The sequence below is a fragment of the Pristiophorus japonicus genome, chromosome 18 (genome assembly GCF_044704955.1).
Source record: "Pristiophorus japonicus isolate sPriJap1 chromosome 18, sPriJap1.hap1, whole genome shotgun sequence".
In the NCBI taxonomy this organism is placed as follows: Eukaryota; Metazoa; Chordata; class Chondrichthyes; family Pristiophoridae; genus Pristiophorus; species Pristiophorus japonicus.
In genome coordinates this window covers 4520171-4546564 of record NC_091994.1, presented here as the reverse complement: position 1 = coordinate 4546564, position 26394 = coordinate 4520171, and the positions used below count along the sequence as shown (strand labels likewise).

Below are 26394 nucleotides of genomic sequence, written 5' to 3'. Positions count from 1 at the left end.
AGCCGCGATTGAGTCTGCCTCCAGCACCCTCTCAGGCAGCGCATTCCAGATCCTAACCACTCGCTGCGTAAAAATGATTTCCTCATATTGTTTTTGGTTCTTCTGTCAATCACCTTAAATCTGTGTCCTCTGGTTCTCGACCCTTCCACCAATGGGAACAGTTTCTTTCGCTCTACTCTGTCCAGACCTCTCATGATTTTGAACACCTCGATCAAATCTCTTCTCAACCTTCTCTGCTCCAAGGAGAACAACCCCAGCTTCTCCAGTCTCTCCTTGTGACTGAAGTCCCTCATCCTTGGAACCATTCTCGGAAATCTTTGCCGCCCCCTCTCTAAGGCCTTCACATCCTTCCTAAAGTGCGGGGCCCAGAATTGGACACAATACTCCAGTTGGGGCCGAACCGGTGTTTTATACAGGTTCATCATAACTTCCTTGCTTTTGTACTCTATGCCTCAAATCATAAATATAGCAAGGTGTAAGATGCACTTAAAATGTCAGACTCCAAAGATCACCAGTTCCAAAAGCCCCTCGCAGGTCTCACTCTCACTGAAGGAATAATGTTAAGAATTAAGAGCAGGAGTAGGCCATATGGCTCCTCGAGCCTGCTCCGACATTCAATAAGATCATGGCTGATCCGATCATGGACTCAGCTCCACTTCCCTGCCCGCTCCCCATAACCCCTTAACCCCTTAACGTTCAAGAAACTGTCTATTTCTGTCTTAAATTTATTCAGTGTCCCAGCTTCCACAGCTCTCTGAGGCAGCAAATTCCACAGATTTACAACCCTCAGAAGAAATTTCTTCTCCTCTCAGTTTTAAATGGGCGGCCCCTTATTCTAAGATCATGCCCTCTAGTTCTAGTCTCCCCCATCAGTGGAAACATCATCTCTGCATCCACCTTATCAAGCCCCCTCAATCTTATACATTTCGATAAGATCACCTCTCATTCTTCTGAATTCCAATGAGTAGAGGCCCAACCTACTCAACCTTTCCTCATAAGTCAACCCCCTCATCTCCGGAATCAACTTAGTGAACCTTCTCTGAACTGCCTCCAAAACAAAAATATCATTTCGTAAATATGGAAACCAAAACTGCATGCAGTGATCACATACCTGCCGGTCTCGGAGCTCGGAGCAGTGAATCGGAACATCGCCGCCTCTACATCTGGAGCAGACACAGAAAGCAGAGTCAGCAACTTCTGGGCAAAGTGCAAGAAGAATACCCATTCAGAACCAGAGAGAGTAACAGGAGGGACAGTCAAGAGATCGGCAAGCAATGGACTGACACGTGGAACAGCTACGGGACACAGATAGTTCATCGCATGGTCATCGCTGAGGCAGAAATTGCAAGAATGAATAGAAATAGCAATGGGACGTGAATCACCATCCACACAGAATGAGTCAGCACCGGGCATTTTCTAGAAAGACAGGAACTATCAGGCTCAAAATTGTAGTTGAGAGTTTCTGCTGACAGGATAAAGGGAAAAAGACGCCAACATGCCTGACTGAGCAAGAGGTCAAACAGAATATAAGAAAAGGGCGACCAAGCCTTGGTACTGCAGTCGGAGCAGGGACCCGATCTGGTCAATTTGTCCCAGAGGCCCTCAATCAACACGGCCTGAGCGCTCGTGGCGATTGTATGTATAAATTAACGATTATCGTGTAAAGCCATAGGCTTTTTTATTTGAGCATAGTAAGCGCATGTACCACCAACCAATTTCTAATAAAGATGGAGTTGGGTCAGATTTGACCTGGTCAGAGCATCCTTCAATAAGTCTCGGGGTCCGAACTCCCGTGCGAGAAGGCAAACTCCTACAGTGCTCACTACTGTGCGACAATCTGAACGTTTTCTGAAGGCACTCCTGTATAATAAATGTGACTGACCAGAAGGTTCTGGGAAACATTGACGAGATCAGCGTTGGCCACGGAGCGCACCGGTGCAGAGATAGATTCAGATCAAAGTGCGTCTGCACCATTACCATGTGAAGTTTAGCTTTGGAAAATCCACATAGGACGATTTATAGAAGTTTAGTTTGTTTTAAGTGAGGACATTTTTCATTGTAGATTGTGTCAGAGTGTTGATCGAACCCAGTAGACAACAAAGATGAGGAGCTGAGATTTGCAAAACATAGCATTAGGAGATACATGAACCCTCTTGTGACGGTGTAGTTTAACACCAAATCGAGTTTAGTTGGGGGAGGAACATACACAGCCATTTGACAAGTTTCATTAGCTGCCTGACAAGACTGTGTCTGGCACACTCAATCATGGAAGTTTATAAGACAGAAGGAGGCCATTCGGCCCATCGTGTCCGCGCCGGCCGACAAAGAGCTATCCAGCCTAATCCCACTTTCCAGCTCTCGGTCCGTTGCCCTGTAGGTTACGGCACTTCAGGTGCACATCCAAGTACCTTTTAAATGTGGTGAGGGTTTCTGCCTCTACCACCCTTTCAGGCAGTGAGTTCCAGACCCCCACCATCCTCTGGGTGAAGAAATCTCCCCTCAAATCCCCTCTAAACCTCCCCCCCCCCCAATTCCTTTAAATCTATGCCCCCTGGTTATTGACCTCTGCGCTAAGGGAAATAGGTCTTTCCTATCCACGCTATCTAGACCCCTCGTAATTTTAGACAGAAAACTGAACTGAATGGGAGAAAGGGATAGACCGAGTAATTACCGGCCAGTCAGCCTAACCTTGGTTGTGGAAAAATTATTGGAAAAATCCTGAAGGACAGGATAAATCTTCATTTAGAAAGACACGGATTAATCAGGGACAGTCAACACGGATTTGTTAAGGGAAGGTCGTGTCTGACTAACTTGATAGAATTTTTTGAGGAGGTAACCAGGAGGGCCGATGAGGGCAGTGCGTATGATGTAGTGTATATGGATTTCAGCGAGGCTTTTGATAAGATCCTGCATGGCAGACTGGTCACGAAAGTAAAAGCCCATGGCCAGGGCAAAGTGGCAAGTTGGATACAAAATTGGCTCAAAGACAGGAAGCAAAGGGTAATGGTTGATGGGTGTTTTTGTGACTGGAAGTCTGTTTCCAGTGGGGTTCTACAGGGTTCAGTATTGGGTCCCTTGCTTTTTGTGGTATATATCAATGATTTGGAATTGAATGTAGGGGGTTTGATTAAGAAGTTTGCAGATGATTTAAACATCGGCCATGTGGTTAATAATGAAGAAGAAAGCTGTAGATGGCAGGAAAATATCAATGAACTGGTCAGCAAATGGAATTCAATCCAGAGCAGTGTGAGGTAATGCATTTGGGGAGGGCTAACAAGGAAAGGGAATACACATTAAATGGTAGGACACAGAGAAGTGTAGAGGAACAAAGGGATCTTGGAGTGCAGGTCCACAGATCCCTGAAGGTAGCAGGCCAGGTAGATAAGGTGGTTAAGAAGACATACGGGATACTTGTCTTTATTAGCCGAGACATAGAATATAAGAGCAGGGAGGTTATGCTTGAACTGTATAAAACACTAGTTAGGCCACAGCTGGAGTACCGTGCGCAGTTTTGGGCACCGCATTACAGGAAAGATGTGATTGCACTAGAGGGTACAGAGGAGATTTACGAGGATGTTGCCTGGACTGGAGAATCTTAGCTATGAGGAAAGATTGGATAGGCTGGGGTTGGAACAGAGGAGGCTGAGGGGAGACCTTATTGAGGTGTATAAAATTATGAGGGGCCTGGATAGAGTGGAGGGGTCAACAACCAGGGGGCATAGATTTAAAGTAATTGGGGGAGGTTTAGAGGGGATGAGAGGGGAGATTTCTTCACCCAGAGGGTGGTGGGGTCTGGAACTCACGGCCTGAAAGGGTGGTAGAGGCAGAAACCCTCACCACGTTTAAAAAGTATTTGGATGTGCACCTGAAGTGCCGTAACCTACAGGGCTACGGACCGAGAGCTGGAAAGTGGGATTAGTGCTGTATAGCTCTTTGTGGGCCAGCGTGGACACGATGGGCCGAATGGCCTCCTTCCATGCTGTAAATTTTATGATTCTATCCAACTGCACCGAGGGAACTGAATTAAGACTCTGTAACTGGTTCAAGTCCTAATTAAAGAGGCTTTGTGGAGCCTCTGAACATTTCAGCAGGACATGCTGGAGATTTGGGTTCTGCCAATCACGATGGTGGCAGCGTGAACACACATCTTGCGCCATCTCCGAGTCACCGGCTTACCTCGCGCGCGCACTCCCTCAGAGTTTCCTTCCATTGGAAGTGGAGCCAATTGGATCGAGTGTCCTACAAGAGAGAGGTACAGTGAGAGACTAAAATACAATGGTGGGTGGGGAAGAGAGCGAGAGTGTCAGAGAAAGAGGAAGAGGGAGAGAGAGAGAGAGGGGGAAGAGAGCGAGAGCAAGGTTCACAGAGAAAGCGATAGAGAGCATCAGACAGAGGGTGGGGGGGGGGGGGGGGAGAAACGAGACAGAGAGAGCCAGACAGAAAGAGAGAGAGCGAGAGAGCGAGAGAGAGAGAGAGAGAGAGCCAGACAGAGAGAGAGAGAGAGAGAGAGAGAGCCAGACACAGACAGAGAGAGAGAGAGAGAGCGAGCCAGACAGAGAGAGAGAGAGAGAGAGAGAGAGAGACAGACAGACAGACAGACAGACAGAGCAAGACAGACAGAGAACCAGACAGAGACAGGGAGAGCGCGCGAGAGACAGACAGACAGAGAGAGAGAGCGAGAGCGAGACAGAGAACCTGACAGAGAGAGAGCCAGACAGAGAGACAGAGAGATAACTTTGCAGTAAGAGGGAGACTGCTGGAATCAGAGGGTTGGTGGTGAGTTCAATGCAAACCAGAGGCATTGAAAATCAATTACACACAACATACTCCTGAAATGAAGACAATTAACCCTTGCCTGACTCAGCTCCGAAATTCAGTTTCATGTTGGAACACGACAAAAGCAGCGGAACTCCTCTCTCTCTCTCTCTCTCTTCCCCAGGCACAGTCGGGATTAATCTCAGCCCATTGCTCCTGACACACCCTGCCATTGTCCATCCTAACACCTGGGCCTCATCCTTGCTTTCTCCCCCAGCACACAGTATTTCCCCCGTTACTCTCTCCCTCTCATGCTCTCCTGTGTGTCTGCCGGGGCCAAGGGCAGCACCATAGCCTCGGAGTCTGTAGGCTGTGGGTTTAATTCCCACTCGAGACCTGGGGACAGTGTGATATATTCACGGAGACAGCACACACAGCTTCCGAACATGGCAGGCAGCTCTCTCGGCAGTCTCCGGAAATCTGCCTGGGCTGTTTATTATTAACCTTGCACTTGCAGTACACAATACGCCCACATCCACAGTGTGGAGCTACAAACATTACAAGCTTACAGACATTACACTTCTCCCTCCTTAAATGAAGCAGTTATTATAACAAACATCATACATAACTTTCATGTTTATACATAACAGGATATAAACTTATTTTTTTTTCCATATTTACAAATTTAACTTTACCACTTGTTTTCTGTTTCGAAGAGGATACCTTCGCTCTCGAACAGAACCTTCCAAACATGGTGTCGATTTCACACTCATCCTGTAGAACGTTTTCCTCCACGGAATTTCCTTGATTTTCATTTGAACTCACTAACTTCAGGTTCTTTGTTTTCCTGACTCGGACTCAGACTTTCATTCTGATTCTCCCCTGGATTTGTTTCCAGTACATTGGATTTAGGATTTGCTACTGGTGTATCAAAACTATCTGATGAGTCAGAAATAATTGAATCATTCCCACCTTCAACTCCTTCCAGGTCGGTAGGTAAAATATGATCAATATGAACAAACCTAACCTGTCCATTATCAAACATCTTGACCAAATATGTGCGAGGACGACATATCTTCACCACTCCTCCTGGTAACCACTTTAACCATTTATGGTGATGGTTCTTCACTCTCTCCTTCTGGTTTAATTTCACACTTCTCTCTTTTACTCTACTGCTATCATGATTCTCTTTCTGTCTTAATTGTGTCTCTTCGACAGACTGTGCCAAGTTTGGTTTTAACAATGAGAATCTGGTTTGTGGCTGTCGTTTGAGAAACAACTCTGCTGGTGTTCTACCAGTAGTTGTATGAGGAGTATTTCGATATGTAATCGAAAAATTAACCAATTTGTGATCCAATGACAACTGTCGTTTCCTTGGATTTGGATCCAACATTTGTTTTATGAGGGCACGTTTTACAATTTGTACAGTACGCTCTGCTGCACCATTCGAAGCAGGATGGTATGGTGGAACCTTGATATGTTTCACACCATTTTTGCTCGTGAATTGTGCAAATTCTTCTGAACGAAATTGTGGTCCATTATCTGAAACAATCTCTTAAGGGAGACCAAATGAAGAAAATAATTTTCGTAAAATGTCCAATGTTTTACTTGTTATTATTTTCCACATTGAAAACACCTCAACCCACTTCGAATGGCTATCAATCACAATGAACAATTGTTGTCCTTCTAACTCAGCAAAATCAATATGTAGCCTTTGCCACACCCTGGGAGGCCATTTCCATGGCTGTAATGGTACTGGTGGTGGTTGCTTGCTTACCGATTGACATGTCGTACACTGACACAAGAGATTAATGTGCAAAGTTAAAGCACATGGGATTGGGGGTAGTGTGCTGACATGGATTGAGAACTGGTTGTCAGACAGGAAGCAAAGAGTAGGAGTAAATGGGTACTTTTCAGAATGGCAGGCAGTGACTAGTGGGGTACCGCAAGGTTCCGTGCTGGGGCCCCAGCTGTTTACATTGTACATTAATGATTTAGACGAGGGGATTAAATGTAGTATCTCCAAATTTGTGGATGACACTAAGTTGGGTGGCAGTGTGAGCTGCGAGGAGGATGCTATGAGGCTGCAGAGTGACTTGGATAGGTTAGGTGAGTGGGCAAATGCATGGCAGATGAAGTATAATGTGGATAAATGTGAGGTTATCCACTTTGGTGGTAAAAACAGAGAGACAGACTATTATCTGAATGGTGACAGATTAGGAAAAGGGGAGGTGCAACGAGACCTGGGTGTCATGGTACGTCAGTCATTGAAGGTTGGCATGCAGGTACAGCAGGCGGTTAAGAAAGCAAATGGTATGTTGGCCTTCATTGTAAGAGGATTTGAGTACAGGGGCAGGGAGGTGTTGCTACAGTTGTACAGGGCCTTGGTGAGGCCACACCTGGAGTATTGTGTACAGTTTTGGTCTCCTAACTTGAGGAAGGACATTCTTGCTATTGAGGGAGTGCAGCGAAGGTTCACCAGACTGATTCCCGGGATGGCGGGACTGACCTATCAAGAAAGACTGGATCAACTGGGCTTGTATTCGCTGGAGTTCAGAAGAATGAGAGGGGACCTCATAGAAACGTTTAAAATTCTGATGGGTTCAGACAGGTTAGATGCAGGAAGAATGTTCCCAATATTGGGGAAGTCCAGAACCAGGGGTTACAGTCTAAGGATAAGGGGTAAGCCATTTAGGACCGAGATGAGGAGAAACTTCTTCACCCAGAGAGTGGTGAACCTGTGGAATTCTCTACCACAGAAAGTTGTTGAGACCAATTCACTAAATATATTCAAAAAGGAGTTAGATGAAGTCCTTACTACTCGGGGGATCAAGGGGTATGGCGAGAAAGCAGAAATGGGGTACTGAAGTTGATTGTTCAGCCATGAACTCTTTGAATGGCGGTGCAGGCTAGAAGGGCCGAATGGCCTACTCCTGCACCTATTTTCTATGTTTCTATGTCTATGTTTCTATGACTCGCGATGTACTCTATATCTTTATCAAGACCTGGCCACTATAAGTAACTTGGTCAAGCACATTCCCAGGTGCTGGTCATGGAGGTCTCCTAATAATTTGGACCTGAATTTATTTGGTATAACCACTGTTGCACCCCACATGATACAATCTTTATCTACTGATAATTCATTCCTATGAATGAAGAATGGATGTGTATCTTTGTCTGTTACCTGGTTTGGCCATCCATTTGCAATATAACCATACACCTTTGACATCACTGGGTCACGTTTGGTTGCTCTACCAATCGCTTTAGCTGTGACTGGCAGTTCATCAACGTATGAAAAATAAAACACTTCTTCCCTATCGGGTGTAACTTGTGATGGGGAAGGCAATCTAGACATTGCATCAGCATTACAGTAATCAGCTGATCATCTGTATTCAATATCATGTATATGCTGACAAAATCAAAGCCCATCTCTGCATTCGGGCTGCAGCTAATGTTGGAACTGGGGACTTTGGATGGAGGATTGCCGTTAGGGGCTTATGGTCCGTAATGATGGTAAACTTACGACCATACAAGTATTTATGAAACTTCTTGAGCCCAAAAATTAATGCCAAAGCTTCCCTTTCAATTTGTGGATAATTACTCTCACTGGCACTGAGTGCGCGTGAAGCAAAAGCAATTGGTCTCTCCTCCCCACTACTTAATACATGAGAGATTATTGCCCCAACTCCATACGGAGAGGCATCACATGCTAGCTTAATCTCCTTAGATATGTCATAGTGAACTAACATGGTGCTCTCTACCAATTTACTTTTACACTCCTTGAATGCTATATCGCATTCTTTTGACCACTTCCAATGGACCTGTTTTTTCAAAAGTTCATTCAGTGGATGTAATACTGTAGCCAAATTTGGTAGGAACTTCCCATAATAGTTCAAAAGACCCAAGAATGAATGAAGTTCAGTGACATTCCTGGGAGTGGGTGCATTTCTAATTGCATTCAATTTTTCCATGGTTGGATGTAAACCATCTTTGTCTACTCTGTACCCCAAGTACTCCACTTAGTTTTTAAATAACTCACACTTATGAGCAGACACTCGTACTCTGTGCTTCTCTAGCCATTTGAGGACTTCATTCAATATGTTATTATGAATTTGCCTATTTGGTGCTGAAATTAGTATGTCATCTAAATAACATACTACCCCTTCAATACCTTGCAAAATCTGGTTAATCACCTCTTGGAATGTGGCTGGGGCGGAAGACACTCCAAACGATAGCCTATTAAACTGATATAGGCCTCGATGAGTATTTATAGTCAAACATGACTTGGACTCCTCATTTAGTTCAAGCTGCAAGTAGGCATTCGTAAGATCCAGTTTTGAGAAGATCTGACCACCTGTCAGTGTTGTGAACAAATCCTCTATATTTGGCAATGTATTGGGGACATTACCCTCTAGAACCTGGTTTACAGTTACTTTATAATCACCACACAATCTTGCCTTGCCATCGGACCTAGGTACAACAACAACAATGGGTGTAGTCCAATTACATCGATCTATCTTACAAATAATGTTCTCAGTCTCTAGTCTTTTGAGTTCTTGCTCAACTTTCTCCTTGAGTGCATATGGTACGGAACGTGGCTTGTAGTAAACTGATCTAGCGTCCTTCTGTACCCTGACACTCACCTTGAAGCCTTGGATCGGACTGCCCGTTTCTTCGGATACTGCTCGATAATCTCATCCATTGATGAAAATCTCACTTCCACACAGAAAATCTTACTCCAATCCAGCTTCAGTGAGCTCAACTAATTTCATCCTAGTAAGGCAGACTTGTCTCCCTTCACTACTATTAGAGGCAAGTTCTGAAATTGATCTTTATATTTCACCGGTACAGTGATATGACCTACAACAGGAATTTTCTCTCCCCAGTAGCCTCGCAGCTCTTTCTTGGATTTCTCCAGTTGAAAATCATGCAATTTGTCACAATATAGTGACTCCGGTACGACACTCATGGAAGCATCCGTGTCAATTTCCATTGGTATCTTGAATCCCGCAACATCTATGTAGATTTTGATGCTTTCCGAATCGCTGTCCGTTAACCTCATGCTCCTGATGACTTGTAACTCTAACATCTCCTCCTTCTGTTGTTGTTCTTCCATGCTATGTAGTCTCTTGGGATTTCTACTCATAGCTTTGAACGCTGGACTCATAGCTTTGAAAACTGGTTTACCCTTCAGTCGGCATGCCTTCACAAGATGCCCAGTCTCCCTGCAGAAGAAACACTCTGCCTTCACGTATGGACAACTTTGAGCAATGTGTTGTCCCAGGCACCTATAGCACGACTTCGACGCTCTGGTAGAATTTCCAGTTTCTGAGACTTTCGGCCATGCCCGTCTTTTACTTTGAACCTGCAGGTGATTTACCTCGGTTGACTGATGACTGTAATCATTATTTAATTCTCGGGAATATTGTTCGGCCATGCCCATCAACCTCGCTGTCTGACAAGCAATCTCAAAAGTCAAGTCATCCATCATCAATAACTTCCTTCTGATCGCATCATTTTTCATCCCACAAACAAAATGATCCCGTAATGCTCGGTTTTGAAAGTTTCCAAAATTACAGTGCATCAATAGCTTCTTTAATGCAACGATGTAATCACTGATACTTTCATCAGCCTTTTGATTCCGAAACCCGAAATGATAGCTTTCAGCAATTTCTAACGGTTTGGGGTTATAGTGCTGCTCCAGCTTCGTTAAAATCTCTTTAAGCGTTGTGTCCTTTGGCTCGTCAGGCACAAGCAGATTTACAAGAGTGTCATATAATGCCAGACCTGCCTCCGATAAGAAGATCGCTCTCTTATGTTCCAATACAGCCTGGTCCTGGACTGCATTGTCTGGAACTTCGATTAGGTTATTTGCAGTGAAATACATTTCTAGCCGATCCACATATACTTTAAAACGTTCCCGGTCGTGTCTATATTCCCCCAAATATCCCAATACACCTGCCTTTTTATCTCTAGCTGTTCAGACCGTGTGCTGTATTTTACCTCGGATTTTGTAGCTTTTTCCAAAGACAGAAACTTGTAAAGTCAATCTGTCGGCTGGCTGAATCCTTCACCAACAAAATTTAAGCTTTAAATCATCCGAAAAATCCGATCTCAATCACCAAGTGTGATATATTCACAGAGCACAACACACACAGCTTCCTAACATGGCAGGCAGCTCTCTCGGAAGTATCCGGAAATCTGCCTGGGCTGTTTATTATTAACCCTGCACTTGCAGTACACAATACGTCCACATCCACAGTGTGGAGCTACAAACATTACAAGCTTACAGACATTACAGACAGAAATCTAGGCTGACACTCCAGTGCAGTACTGAGGGAGTGCCGCACTGTCGGAGGTGCCGTCTTTCTGATGAGATGTTAAACCATCTGCACTATCAAGTGGATGTAAAAGATCCCATAGCACTATAGTGAAGAAGAGCAGGGGAGTTATCCCCGATGTCCTGGGCAATATTTACCCCTCAATGAACAAATAACTGATAATCTGGTGATTATCACATTGCTGTTTGTGGAAGCAAATTGGTTGCACGTTTCCTACATTACAACAGTGACTACACTTCAAAAGTACTTCACTGGGGGTAATGTATTGGCATGGATTGAAAATTTGTTAACCGACAGGAAACAGAGAGTAGGAATAAATGAGTCTTTTTCGGGGTGGCGGGCAATGACTAGTGGGGTACCACAGGGATCAGTGCTGGGGTCCCAGCTATTCACAATATATATATAAATGATTTGGATGAGGGAACCAAATGTAATATTTCCAAGTTTGCTGACGACAAAACTAGGTGGGATTGTGAGTTGTGAGGAGGATGCAAAGATGCTGCAAGGCGATTTAGATAGGTTGAGTGAGTGGGCAAACACATGGCAGATGCAGTATAACGTGGATAAATGTGAAGTTATCCACTCTGGTAGGAAAAACAGAAGGACAAAGTATTATTTAAATGGTGATAGTTTGGGAAGTATCGATGTAGAGGGACCTGGGTGACCTTGTACACCAGTCATTGAAAGCAAAAGTGTCGGTGCAGCAAGCAGTTAGGAAGGCAAATGGTATGTTGGCCTTCATTGCAAGAGGGTTTGAGTACAGGAGCAAGGATGTCTTACAGGGCCTTGGTGAGACCACACCTGGAGTATTGTGTGCAGTTTTGGTCTCCTTGCCTAAGGAAGGATATACTTGCCATAGAGGGAGTGCAGTGAAGGTTCACCAGACTGATTCCTGGGATGGCAGGACTGTCGTATGAGGAGAGATTGGGTTGACTAGGCCTGTATTCACTAGAGTTTAGAAGAATGAGAGGGGATCTCATTGAAACGTATAAAATTCTGACGGGGTTGGATAGACTGGATGCAGGAAGGATGTTCCCCCGGGCTGGGAAGTCTAGAACAAGGGGTCACAGTCTCAGGTACGGGGTAGGAAATTTAGGAGTGAGATGAGGAGAAATGTTTTCACTCAGAGGGTGGTGAACCTGTGGAATTCTCTACCACAGAAGGCTGTGGAGGCCAAGTCACTGAATATATTTAAGAGGGAGATAGATAGATTTCTAGACACAAAAGGCCTCAAGGGGTATGGGGAGAAAGCGGGAATATGGTGTTGAGATAGAGGATCAGCCATGATCATATTGAATGGTGGTGCAGACTCGAAGGGCCGAATGACTGACTCCTGCTCCTATTTTCTATGTTTCTAAGCACTTCGGGACGTCCGGTGGTTGTGAAAGGCGCTATAGAAATGCACGTCTTTCTTTCTCTCTCTCACATATTACGAGGTCTACATCGAATCGTACAGCACAGGAGGCTGCCATTCGGCCCATCGTGCCTGTGCCTCTTTGATAGAATGATCCTATCAGTCCCATTCCCCCTGCCCTTGCCCCACAGCCCGGCACATTTCTCCCCTGCAGGTATTATTAAATCTTGCAGGTAAAAGAAGTTTTGCCAGATTGACAGACACTTACTGGAAGAATTCCTTTTGGACGGAATCTGTGAAACAAAGAGAAGCAAAGAATGAGTTTGGGCAATGGGTGAGTCCGTGTCACTGGAATCTTCCTCCCCGCTATCTCCTGGGTTTCAGAAGGCTCCCCAACAATCCCGCAGGGCTCCCATCGTGCGCCCTGCCGTGTCACATGGAGCCTCGGGAATGGCCACGCTCCCTCAGGTTGTGACCGAACCCCCTCTCCACCCAGCACTGACCCGATAATCTGACCGAAAATAAAACGAACATTTGTTTTGCTCACTGTTGTTTAGTTTTAATGGTGACTCGTGTAACCTTGGAACGCGCTGACGAATTGGCGGTCACGAGCGAGCCCTCCCCTCCGACCCCAGAGACCCCTTCTGCCTCGCGACCTCACCCCACCGACCCCACTCCTTTCCCCAACAATCCCTGCCCTCACCTTGTGACCCCTCTCTGCCGACCCCAGTAACCCCTCCCCCTAATGACCCCTCCCGCCTCATGACCACACCCCATCGGCCTACCTACCCCGCTCCTTTCCCCAGCAATCCCTCCCCTCACCTTGTGACCCCTCCCCTCCGACCCCTCCCGCCTCACGACCACACCCCACCGACCTACCCACCCCGCTCCTTTCCCCAGTGACCCCTCCCCCTCCAGCAACCCCAGCTGTCTGCCCGCCATGCTCCCTACTCTCACCCTCACGACCCCTCCCCTACCCCTAGTGACTGCTCCCCCTCCCCCAGCGACCCTCAGCTGTGCCTGCCCGCCATGCTCCTGCTCTCATCCACTCCCCCCTCCCCTGCACTCCCCAAAGTGACAGCGAGACCCTCACGATTGGATTGGAAGAGAGGACGATATTCCCGATCGATGCCTTCAGTTGCTCCACGGATGTCGCTGGGTCGCGGGTTCGGTCTTTGGCCGTCGCCGGCTTGATTTCCACGCGGAACTTTCGGGGTTCGTCATCATCGAAGTCGGAGTCGCTGGAGGAGCAGGGCTGGGTCTCCTTCTCATGTTCGGAAAAGTTAAGGAATTCCCAGTGGAACTGGCCGAGAGTAATAGTACCAGCACCGATTGGTTAGTGTGCTGGGACCAATACCCCGGGGTCTCTTTTTCACTATTATTTCCCCCCTTCCCCCACCCCGTCTTTCTCTCTGTTGCCCCCAGCAGTGTCCCCGGCCCTGCCCCACCCTTAGGCCTTTGACAAAGTCACTCCGGACTGATGACTAACTGGCTCTCCTGGACAACCTTTCAATTCTTTCCACCCGCCCCAAAAATACATGGGAATCTTCTGGCCAGCACCCAACACCAAGGATGCAGACTCAAGGATTTTTTTTTTGGGGGGGGGGGGGGGGCGGGGGGGGAGTGGGGGTGGGGATGGAAGTGAAGGATCGCAATCATTGGCCCAGGTACCTACACTCGGCGACTCCCGATTGGACTGCCCTTTGTAGCCTCACGATACATGCTGGGGTTTTGCCATCACGATACCTCCCGGTTACCAGAGACTTATACCGTAAATTAAATACAATAACCCCCGAGGTTTGCAAATGGCTAACTCGAGCTTTGTTAAGCTCAGCCGTGGCCCAGTGGGCAGCACTCTCTCCTCCAAGTCAGAAGGTTGTGGGTTCGAGTCCCACTCCAGGCTTACACTCCCAGGGCAGTGCTGAGGGAGTGCTGCACTGTCGGAGGTGTCGTCTTTTGGATGAGACGTTAGGGCAGACAGAGCCTCAGTTTATCAGGAGGACGCAACAGCCACTGTTTGAAGAGGAGCAGGGAGTTCTCCCCGGTGACCTGAGGTCAATATTCAGCCCCCAATCAACATCATTAAAACAGATTATCTGGTCATTTATCTCATTGTTGTTTTGTGGGAGCTTGCTGTGCGCACATTGTCTGCCGCGTTTCCCACATTACAACAGTGACTGCACTTCAAAAAGCACTTCATTGGCTGTAAAGCGCTTTGGGACGTCCTGATGTTGCGAAAAGAGCTATCGAGATGCAAGTCTTTCCTTCTCGCTCTGTCCTATCACACTCCACCAGGTAGGGCATCCAAACTGCCACAGTCCTAGTCTCAATCTTCAGCCAGCTCCTGGAGACCCCGCTTGTGGAGCCTCCCCTTCCCTTCTCTGAAGGCACCTCACGATCGGGAAAGTGAGGCTCTGCAGGCGGATTTTCTGAGGGCTCCATGGAACGTATCAGAGTGCAAGGAAAAGGGTCACTTGGGAAGAACTGTAGTTAAGGACACAGAGGCAAGGATATCATTCTGGGCAATGTCAGGTCTGATGGTATAACCTTCCTCATCCACTTCTGGAGAATTCTGTAAAACAGAACACATTCAAAAATAGACTGTGGACCAGTCCAGCCCCCTGTACCAGGCCCAGGATCAGGATTGTCCCTGCTCCAGAATGTAGGCTTTTCCACGACAAGTTCTGTTGTGGTCTCTATCCCAGGCCCAGCTCAACACTGTTCCAATATTAGGTCTGTAATAGCACGTTGTCATGTATCTCACATTACTGTATATAACTGTATCTTACCATGCTATACATGACTAACTGGATATGACCTGTAACAATAAGCATACCTTACCACCAGGGGTGCACTTGCAGGAGACACTCCATACCTGTCCCACTCAGGTATATAAAGGGAGGTCTCAGGCAATTGCAGCACTGGAGAGCTGGAATTAAAGGTGCAGGTCCCGAGTGACCCTGACTTCAGCATGTGTCTCGTGTAAGTCTGCACATTAGAGTCAGGACTTAACACAAGTGATACCCACAGACACAACCTATGGGAGCTCGACGTAATGGACGGGAGCGGGGCCTGGTGGTCAGCAGCGGGCGGGAGCAAGACCCAGTGGACGGGAGCTGCAGCCACTATTCCCCGGTACAGTGTTGTTGTTAAAAAGCTGCATCAGGAGCCAAGGGACTTCGGACATTGAAGGACCTCAACAGTGGGAGGGGTTACAGCAATATCTCGTGTACAAGATAAAAGTTCACGGGGTTGGGGGTAATATATTAGCATGGATAGAGGATTGGCTAACTAACAGAAAACAGAGAGTCAGGATAAATGGTTCATTCTCGGGTTGGCAATCAGTAACCAGTGGGGTGCTGCAGGGATCAGTGCTGGGACCCCAACTATTTACAATCTATATTAACGACTTGGAAGAAGGGACTGAGTGTAACGTAGCCAAGTTTGCTGACAATAGAAAGATGGGAGGAAAAGCAATGTGTGAGGAGGACACAAAAAAATCTGCAAAATGACAGACAGGCTAAGTGAGTGGGCAAAAAATTGGCAGATGCAGTATAATGTTGGAAAGTGTGAGGTCATGCACTTTGGCAGAAAAAAATCAAAGAGCAAGTTAATATTTAAATGGAGAAAGATTGCAAAGTGCCGCAGTACAGTGGGACCTGGGGGTACTTGTGCATAAAACACAAAAGGATAGTATGCAGGTACAGCAAGTGATCAGGAAGGCCAATGGTATCTTATCCTTTATTGCAAAGGGGATGGAGTATAAAAGCAGGGAAGTCTTGCTACAGTTGTACAGGGTATTGGTGAGGCCACACCTGGAGTACTGCGTGCAGTTTTGGTTTCCATATTTCCGAAAGGATATACTTGCTTTGGAGGCAGTTCAGAGCAGGTTCACTAGATTGATTCCGGGGATGAGGGGGTTGACTTATGAGGAAAGGTTGAGTAGGTTGGGCCTCTACTCATTGGAATTCAGAAGGATGAGAGGTGATCTGATTGAAACGTATAAGATGATGAGGGAGCTTGACAAGGTGGATGGAGAGAGGATTCTTCCACTGATGGGGGAGACTAGAACTAGGGGGCTCAATCTTAGAATAAGGGGCCGCCCATTTAAAACTGAGATGAGGAGAAATTTCTTCTCTGAGGGTTGTAAATCTGTGGAATTCGCTGCCTCAGAGAGCTGTGGAAGCTGGGACATTGAATAAATTTAAGACAGAAATAGACGGTTTCTTAATTGATAAGGGGAGAAGGGGTTATGGGGAGCGGGCGGGGAAGTGGAGCTGAGTCCATGATCGAATCAGCCATGATCGTATTGAATGGCGGAGCAGGCTCGAGGGGCCGTATGGCCTACTCCTGCTCCTATTTCTTATGTTCTTAAACAAAAGGTTGCGGTAATCGTGGCTCACTGTAATGTTCCCACAGGTGAATATTCCGGCAGTTCTCACTGTCACGATCCCCTTATGAAGAATGGCCATTTGGGGGAGGTACAGGGGGCAGTTGACACTGAACCCACCCTTCATGATGCCAGGGGCAGGATGATCCTCACTGTCCCAGCAGCTGCTGTCACGAACCGACAATCACGAGCAGCAACAACGCTCGCTACAAACCAAATCTTAAAAAGAAACAGGAGCAAAATGAGGACAGTCACAATCGGAGGGTCGGGCCAATAGAGAGCGAGTCTACTCACAATGGAATCAGCATCTGGAGAGCCCCTGCAACGGGAGGAAAGACCAGTTACTGACAATATCAAACATTCGCAGAGCGACAGATCCCCTCATAGCACCTCCCCTACTCTCCCCCTCCTCTCCTCTCGATCTGATGGGGTAAATCGAGAGAAACTATTCCCTCTGGTGGGGGGAGTCCAGAACAAGGGGCAGGACCTTAAAATTAGAGCCAGGCCGTTCAGGGTGATGTCAGGGAGCACTTCTTCACACAAAGGGCAGCGGGAATCGGGAACTCTCTCCCCAAAAAGCTGTAGAGGCCGGGGGTCAATTGACACTGTCAAAACTGAGATTTGTTAGATTGATTGATGGATGGACTTTGTTTCTCTCTCCACAGATGCTGCCTGACCCGCTGAGTATTTCCAGCATTTTCTGCTTTTAATTCAGATTCCAGCATCCGCAGTGTTTTACTTTTGTGTTGACAGATTTTTGTTGGGTGAGGGCATTGAGGGATATAGAGCAAAGAGAGATGGAGTTGAGATACAGATTGGCCAGGATTGAGCTATGGGAGGGGATTAAGTGGGTGGGGGGGGGGGGGATTAAGCTGGTGGGGGGGATTAAGCTGGTGGGGGGGGGGGGGGGAGGGGATTAAGCGGGTGGGGGGGAGGGGATTAAGCGGGTGGGGGGGGATTAAACGGGTGGGGGGAGGGAGGGGAGGGGATTAAGCGGGTGGGGGGAGGGGAGTTTAAGTGGGTGGGGGGGGAGGAGGGAGGGGAGACCATGATCCAGGAATCAGACACGGACACTGGATGGAATGGCACCGATGGGCCGAGTGGTCTCTCCTGGCTCTGGGCTTCGTGGTTAATCGCCGAGAGTGGTGGACTGACAGCTCTCGACGGTGAGCAGAATGGGATGAAGGGGACACTCACGTGGAGTCGGTGTCCTTCTCTCTCTTGCCGAGTCCTGGGATCACAAACGATTTCCTTTTGCTTCTCTTCGGGCCTGTTTCACAAGAGACAAAAGAATTCAATTCCCAGTAACCGGCGACTGAACTCAACAAACTCCAGAACCAGCAGCCCCGAGCGGCAAACAGCTGGAGCCGCCTTACAAATGGTGTCGAAACTGCCCCGGTCACTCGGTTCCCATGTGGTCCCGCTCCTCAGACCGAGGCGGAGGGTCTCCGGACTGAGCTGGAGCTGATCTCGACTGCGGCAGGATTGGAGAGGCTGCACAGAGTCTCAGTACCCCGGCTTTGGGGCAATCAGACAGAACTCCTGTTCCACATCACTGTCCAATGATAGCTGCCAGCGGGTGTGTGTGGGAGAAGGGGAGAGAGGGAAGGCGGAGGGAGAGAGGGAGATAGAAAGAGAGGGAGAAAGAGAGGGAGAGAGTCCCTGATCAGCGGGACGCGAGCTCGGAGAGTGTCTGAACAGCAACACAGTGAGAAGTCACTCACCTTCCACCACCACCTCTGGGTTACACTCCTCGAACTCGATGGGCCCTGGAAAGGAGAAGACACAGAGTCAGGAGTCAGACTGAAGCTTGACTCTCACCACAACACTCCCACACCGACGCCACTACTCTGACAATCGGCATGCTCCTCCCCTGCCTTCCCCCCTGGGGGAGGAACACACTCCCATTACCTGGCTCCCCCCCGGGGGGTGGGGGGAACACTCCCGCAATACCTGGCTCCCCCGGGGCAGGGCAACCCCATTACCCGGCTCCCCCGGGAGGAATACCCCCATTACGCAGCTCCCTCGGGAGGGATACCCCCATTACCCAGCTCCCCCGGGAGGAATACCCCCATTACCCGGTTCCCCCGGGAGGAATACCTCCATTACCCAGCTCCCCCGGGAGGGATACCCCCATTACCCGGTTCCCCCAGGAGGGATACCCCTATTACCCAGCTCCCCCGGGAGGGATACCCCCATTACCCAGCTCCCCCGGGAGGGATACCCCCATTACCCAGCTCCCCCGGGAGGGATACCCCCATTACCCAGCTCCCCCGGGAGGAATACCTCTATTACCCGGCTCCCCCGGGAGGAATACCTCCATTACCAAGCTCCCCCGGGAGGGATACCCCTATTACCCAGCTCCCCCGGGAGGATACCCCCATTGCCCAGCTCCCCCGGGAGGGATACCCCCATTGCCCAGCTCCCCCGGGAGGGATACCCACATTACCAAGCTCCCCCGGGAGGGATACCCCCATTACCCGGTTCCCCCGGGAGGAATACCTCTATTACCCGGCTCCCCCGGGAGGAATACCTCCATTACCAAGCTCCCCCGGGAGGGACACCCCCATTACCCAGCTCCTCCGGGAGGATACCCCCATTACCCAGCTCCCCCGGGAGGGATACCCCCATTACCCAGCTCCCCCGGGAGGGATACCCCCATTACCCAGCTCCCCCGGGAGGGATACCCCCATTACCCAGCTCCCCCGGGAGGGATACCCCCATTACCCAGCTCCCCCGGGAGGGATACCCCCATTACCCAGCTCCCCCGGGAGGGATACCCCCATTACCCAGCTCCCCCGGGAGGGATACCCCCATTACCTGGTTTCTCTTTGCCGGTCCCTTTGGTCAGGGCGTATTTCTGGATCAGGTCCTGCACTCGGATATTCTCCGCATTCTGTTTGAACTCTTCATGCACCTGAGCAAGGAACACAGTCGTTAGCAATCTACAAGACGGGCTGCAGCAAGAAGCTTCTTTATCTGCTTTTCTTGGTATATCACAAAGACTTGGATGTGGGTGTACAGGACACAATTTAAAAATTTGCAGATGATACAAAACTTGGAAGTATAGTGAACAGTGGGGAGGGGAGTGATAGACTTCAAGAGGACATAGACAGGCTGGTGGAATGGGCGGGCACATGGCGGATGAAGTTTAACGCAGAAAAGTGTGAAGAGAAGGTCGAGAGGAGATTTGATCGAGGTGTTCACAATCGTGTGGGGTCTGGACTGAGAGAGAAACTGTTCCCATTGGTGGAAGGGTCGAGAACCAGAGGACCCAGATTTAAGGCGATTGGCAGAAGAACCAAAGGCGACACGAGGAAAAACCTTTTTACGCAGCGAGTGGTTAGGATCTGGAATGCTCTGCCTGAGAGGGTGGTGGAGGCAGACTCAATCGTGGCTTTCAAAAGGGAGTTGGATAAGTACCTGAAAGAAAAAAAATTGCAGGGCTGTGGGGAAAGGCCGGGGGGAGTGGGACTGGCTGAGGTGCTCTTGCAGAGAGCCGGCACGGGCTCGAGGGGCCGAATGGCCTCCTTCTGTGCTGTAACCATTCTATGATTCTATGATCAGCACCTCCCAAACCCGCGACCTCTACCACCTAGAAGGACAAGGGCAGCAGGCGCATGGGAACACCACCACCTCCACGTTCCCCTCCCAGTCACACACCATCCCGACTTGGAAATATATCGGCCGTTCCTTCATCGTCGCTGGGTCACAATCCTGGAACTCCCTCCCTAACAGCACTGTGGGAGCACCTTCACCACACGGACTGCAGCGGTTCAAGAAGGCGGCTCACCACCACCTTCTCAAGGGGCAGTTAGGGATGGGCAATAAATGCCGGCCTGGCCAGCGACGCCCACATCCCGCGACTGAAAGAAAAGTACACCCGCACACAGTATAATCTCCAACTCCTTAAAAACATCGGACACCTTTCGATCCAAGCTCAGTATCCCAGGCTAACTCCTTTCCCCCCCCCATGTCCTTCTCTTCAAGGTAGCGACACCTCCTGGGGCAGGTGTACGAGTGCCTCCCAATGGCTAGGTGCCACACCCAAGGGCCCATTCTTTCTGTGTGAGTCAGCGGGATATTCCACCGTGGACAGGCCGCCCTGGTGTGTATGATCCTGCTCTGCCAGGAAGCTATGCTCAGGAAACAAGCATTCAGGAGGAGGCCATTCAGCCCCTTGAGCCTGTTCTGCTATTCAATGAGACCACGGCTGATCTGTATCGTAACTCCATCTCCCTGCCTCGGTTCAGTAACCCTTAATCCCCTTACCCAACAAATACCCATCGACCTCAGTCTTGAAAGCTCCAATTGACCCCCGGCCTCAACAGCTTTTTGGAGGAGAGAGTTCCCGATTCCCACTGCCCTTTGTGTGAAGAAGTGCTCCCTGACATCACCCTGAACGGCCTGGCTCTAATTTTAAGGTCCTGCCCCTTGTTCTGGACTCCCCCCACCAGAGGGAATAGTTTCTCTCCATCGACCCCATCAACTCCTTTAATCATCTTCAACACCTCGATCAGATCATCCCGTAATCTCCTACACTCGAGGGAATACAGGCCCAGTCTGGGCAAACGGTCCTTGGGGTTTAACCCTTTCAGCCCCAGTACCATTCCGAACCAATTCTTTCGAACTCTCGCCGAGTCCGAGAGCGGGCGGCAGCATCGAGCACTCACCTGGCCCACCTGCACGTGTGTGTCTTCGATGGAGTGCGAGTACGACTTGATTAACCCTTTCATGTGTCTCAGGTGACTCTCCTCAACTTGCTGGAACTTCTGCCGAGTCAAAAATCAGAGGATTGAGATTTTGGAGCCACAAAAAAAAGACGGGAGATCCCAGGGGTGGGGGGCGGACACCCTCCCGGACAGAGTCCGGATTCTCAATAACCCTTTGAGAACCAGGTTCAAACCAAGAACCTGGTCATGGTGTCCGACTCTACGCCTCACTCCCCGGGACTCTGCCTCTCCCTCACTCGATTTACTTGGACTTCTCCCCAGAACTTTCCAAACTTTGTGCAGTCCTGCACTGTGGGCATCAGCCCTTCCCTGGAGTTCCTAAATACCACCCCCCCCTCCCCAAAAAATGACATTTACTTTCTGTGCATTTTCAATGTTCAACCTACTAGGATACACAGTGCGATTCCACCACCAAGTAACTGAACCCAACGACATTGTAGCTCCTCCTACTGTGGAGCAACTGACCACTGCTGTCAAAAACAGACCTTTCCACTCACTCAAATAGTTCAAGAAAACATAAGAATTAGGAGCAGGAGTTGGCCATTCGGCCCCTCAAACCTGCCCCACCATTCAATGAGATCATGGCTGATCTTCTACCTCAACTCCACTTTTCTGCTCTATCCCCATATCCCTTGATACCCTTAATATTCAAAAATCTATCGATCTCTGTCTTCAATATACTCCGAGCCTCCACAGCCCTCTGGGGCAGAGAATTCCAAAGATTCACCACCCTCTGAGTGAAGAAATTCCTCCTCATCTCAGTCCTAAATGGCCGACCCCTTATCCTGAGACTGTGACCCCTGGTTCTAGACTCCCCAGCCCGGGGGAAACATCCTCCCTGCATCTACCCTGTCAAGCCCTGCAAGAATATTGCAAGAACTATTTCTCAGATACAAGCAAAGTGTTTGTGCGACAGTTTTTCACTTGTTCATGTGAGTGAGTGAAAGAGAATTCAAACAGGCTGCATTTAGACAGGCTGTGAAAATTCACAGACAACAAGTCAGAGATGCTACATGCATTTCAGCCACATTGCGTTAAGTCATCAATCAACTTGACATTTTCGGACCTTGGGTAGTGAGCCAATAAGGTCAAAGAAGGCGAGTTCTTTTCTGTAAATTGATCCAGGCATAAATACAGCCATTTTGACTATGTGTTTTCAGTAAGACAAAGAAACTGGCAATCAGCCAGCAGCTTGTTACTCTCTGCCAAGATTAAAAAGTTAAAACTACCATCGGAGTTCGTATTTCATTGGAAATTAAGAGATCTAACAGTGAGGCAGTGTGCCGTACTCCCAGTCCCACCAACTCTGGCGGAGAAAGACAAGAGGAGTAACGTCATGGTAATACCATCACCACAAAACATCCCACCAATCACAAGCTCGCGAAGCCCCTCCAACCTCGCCTGCACCCGCCCCTCCAATCACACCCACACGCCCCCGAAACACCCCCCCCCCCATCACACCCCCACAATCACACCCCCCCCCCCCCCAACGAATCTCACAAATCGGCCGCTGGTGACCCGGTGCACGGGGACTCGAACCTGTGCAGCCTCCGCCATCTTGTGCTGGTAGTCGGTCCGGGCACTGCGGTATTTCTCAATACTCGCCTTGTAAGACTCTGCAGCTTTCTTTGATTTGTGCTCCGCCTGTGGGGGAAGAGCCGGGATCCATCAGTGTCTGCACCGAGAGGGCAAGGAAAGGTCACACCGTCCCGGGGCGAGAACAGTGTGTGTGGGACCCGTACCCCAGTGAGAGTCAGTGTGTGTGGGACCTGTACCCCAGTGAGGGTCAGTGTGTGTGGTACTCATACCCCAGTGAGAGTCAGTGTGTGGGGGACCCGTACCCCAGTGAGAGTCAGTGTGTGTGGGACCCGTACCCCAGTGAGAGTCAGTGTGTGTGGGACCTGTACCCCAGTGAGGGTCAGTGTGTGTGGTACTCATACCCCAGTGAGAGTCAGTGTGTGGGGGACCCGTACCCCAGTGAGAGTCAGTGTGTGTGGGACCCGTACCCCAGTGAGAGTCAGTGTGTGTGGGACCCGTACCCCAGTGAGAGTCAGTGTGTGTGGGACTCATACCCCAGTGAGAGTCAGTGTGTGTGGGAGCTGTACCCCAGTGAGAGTCCGTGTGTGTGGGACCCGTACCCCAGTGAGAGTCAGTGTGTGTGGGACCCGTACCCCAGTGAGAGTCAGTGTGTGTGGGACCCGTACCCCAGTGAGAGTCAGTGTGTGTGGGACCCGTACTCATGAGAGTTAATGCCCCAGGGAACCCAGACAGGTTAACCCCTGAAATGCTGGTGTTCGACATTAGTCACCTTATCGATCTCTTTCTGAGAGGCTCCATCCTTTTTCAGCCTGTCCCACTCCAACCATTTGCTGTGGTAATTGTCCCTGGCCTTCTGCAGGAGCTGGACACTGGATTGAATATTCTGGACTGCTTCCAGTGTCCTGGACACTTCCTCCTTCGTCTGGGGTGTGGGGAAAGAAAAGAGTTTGATTGGTCACAGCCCGCCCGATCATGTGACTTGCACAATACATCAGCGAGTCTGTAGTTGCAGACAGGGTTCTCCACAAATCAATAACTTAGGGACATTAAAGACTCTCCACCCTACACCCTCACCCTGGGGAGGTTGGGGGGCGAGAGGGCAGGGGTCGGGGGAATTATGGAAGGTGGGGATTAGAGTGATGTGAATAAACCCGTCGCCCCCTCATTACCTTTCGGTGCACTTTGACCTGCTCCTCGTTGAACCTGTTCATTTCTTTGATCAAATCGTGGAGTTTCCGCACCAGCTCCAAATGACAAAGTGCCAGTTTATCGGCTGAAGTCCGGAACACCTCCCACATCGGAGCAAAGGTCCTGCAAGATTCGTAGTGTTCAGACCACACGTGGAGTGTATCGTCTACTGCTACTGTCTAACTTCAATAGTGAGTCCATGCCCCCGGCATTCAGGACACGCTGACCACAGGCTGACCCCTGACCCACCCCGACCCAACCTGGCCACAGGCTGACCCCTGACCCACCCCGACCACAGGCTGGCCCCTGACCCACCCCGACCCAACCTGACCCCTGACCCACCCTGACCACAGGCTGACCCCTGACCCACCCCAACCACAGGCTGACCCACCCCGACCCAACCTGACCACAGGCTGACCCCTGACCCACCCTGACCACAGGCTGACCCCTGACCCACCCCGACCCAACCCCGACCACAGGCTGACCCCTCGACAGCCCCACCCACCCTGATTTATTGACCCATACTTCCCGCTCGACCCGTGCTGACCCCAAACTGCCCACCCAAGGCACACGATGACCCTAGCATTCGGGACACTGGGAGCAGTGATCACACTCGGCTCTCCAGGGGCGTCCAGTCCCAGTGAATCCTCAGCCAGATCTCGAGACAGGTGCGCCAGATAAGGTAATGTGATCAGAACCCAGTCTAGCCTTCTGAGGGAGTCCAGTCATGTGGGGAAGGAAGAGCTGGCGAGTACAACACTGACCTCTCTCTCCCTCTGGGTCTCAGGGTCAAACCCCCAGGGACAGTGCTGGATTGGGGGTCCCGAGGGTCAATCCCCCTCAGCACAGCACTGGATTGGGGGTCCCGAGGGTCAATCCCCCCAGGGACAGTGCGCGATTGGGAGTCCCGGGGGTCAATTACTCCAGGTACAGTACTGGATTGGGGGTCCCGGGGGTCAATCCCTCCGGGCACAGTGCTGGATTGGGGGTCCCAGGGGTCAATCCCCCCCAGGGACAGTGCTGGATTGGGGGTCCCAGGGGTCAATCCCCCCCAGGGACAGTGCTGGATTGAGGGTCCCGGGGGTCAATCCCCCCCAGGTACAGTGCTGGATTGAGGGTCCCGGGGGTCAATCCCCCCCAGGCACAGTGCTGGATTGGGGGTCCCAGGGGTCAATCCCCCCCAGGGACAGTGCTGGATTGAGGGTCCCGGGGGTCAATCCCCCCCAGGCACAGTGCTGGATTGAGGGTCCCGGGGGTCAATCCCCCCCCCCAAGCACAGTGCTGGATTGGGGGTCCCGGGGGTCAATCCCTCCGGGCACAGTGCTGGATTGGGGGTCCCGGGGGTCAATCCCCCCCAGGGACAGTGCTGGATTGGGGGTCCCGGGGGTCAATTCCCCCCAGGGACAGTGCTGGATTGGGGGTCCCGGGGGTCAATCCCCCCCAGGCACAGTGCTGGATTGGGGGTCAATCCCTCCGGGCACAGTACTGGATTGGGGGTCCCGGGGGTCAATTCCCCCTGGGCACAGTGCTGGATTGGGGGTCCCGGGGGTCAATTCCCCCTGGGCACAGTGCTGGATTGGGGGTCAATCCCTCCGGGCACAGTACTGGATTGGGGGTCCCGGGGGTCAATTCCCCCTGGGCACAGTGCTGGATTGGGGGTCAATTCCCCCTGGGCACAGTGCTGGATTGGGGAAGCATTGGCACCGACTTGCCCCGATGAACTTACCCCAGCAGACTGTTGGTGCTCACCATCTTGGAGAGTTTGGTCATGGACCTGGAGTAAGACTCCTCAATCAGCGCTCTGTGGGGGAAGAGAGCAACGGTGAACACACAGAACTTAACAAAATAGCACTGAGCAGCAAGTTAAGGTGGGCACCAAAAACACCAAAACTTTAACATTTAATATTTGAGGAGTATGACCCAAATGAGTCAGAGGGAAACCGAACACAGAGCACTCAGACAAACCCCAGCATCAATCCGCACCAACCGTCTGCTCGATCAACTCGTCTTCTACACATCCCGCAGCTCAGACAGGGCACAGTTAACCCCCTCTGCATGAACTCTCATTGGGGTACAGTCCCACACACACTGACT

At 50.0% G+C, this 26394-nt stretch overlaps 1 protein-coding gene across 1 annotated transcript in view; it reads right to left on the bottom strand.

The window, feature by feature from the left end:
• The window catches only part of LOC139228512 (F-BAR domain only protein 1-like), a 42172-nt gene extending 16071 nt beyond the window's left edge, over positions 1-26101 (bottom strand). The window contains 14 exon segments of the mRNA XM_070859580.1: positions 1112-1157; positions 4177-4239; positions 12719-12743; positions 13544-13722; positions 14965-15022; positions 17135-17159; positions 18038-18110; positions 18565-18609; positions 19661-19757; positions 21514-21612; positions 23113-23217; positions 23882-24034; positions 24282-24423; positions 26027-26101. Of these exon segments, the coding sequence (XP_070715681.1) occupies positions 1112-1157; positions 4177-4239; positions 12719-12743; positions 13544-13722; positions 14965-15022; positions 17135-17159; positions 18038-18110; positions 18565-18609; positions 19661-19757; positions 21514-21612; positions 23113-23217; positions 23882-24034; positions 24282-24423; positions 26027-26070 (1154 nt within the window). The 5' untranslated portion in view covers positions 26071-26101.
• Positions 26102-26394: the final 293 nt, after the last annotated feature.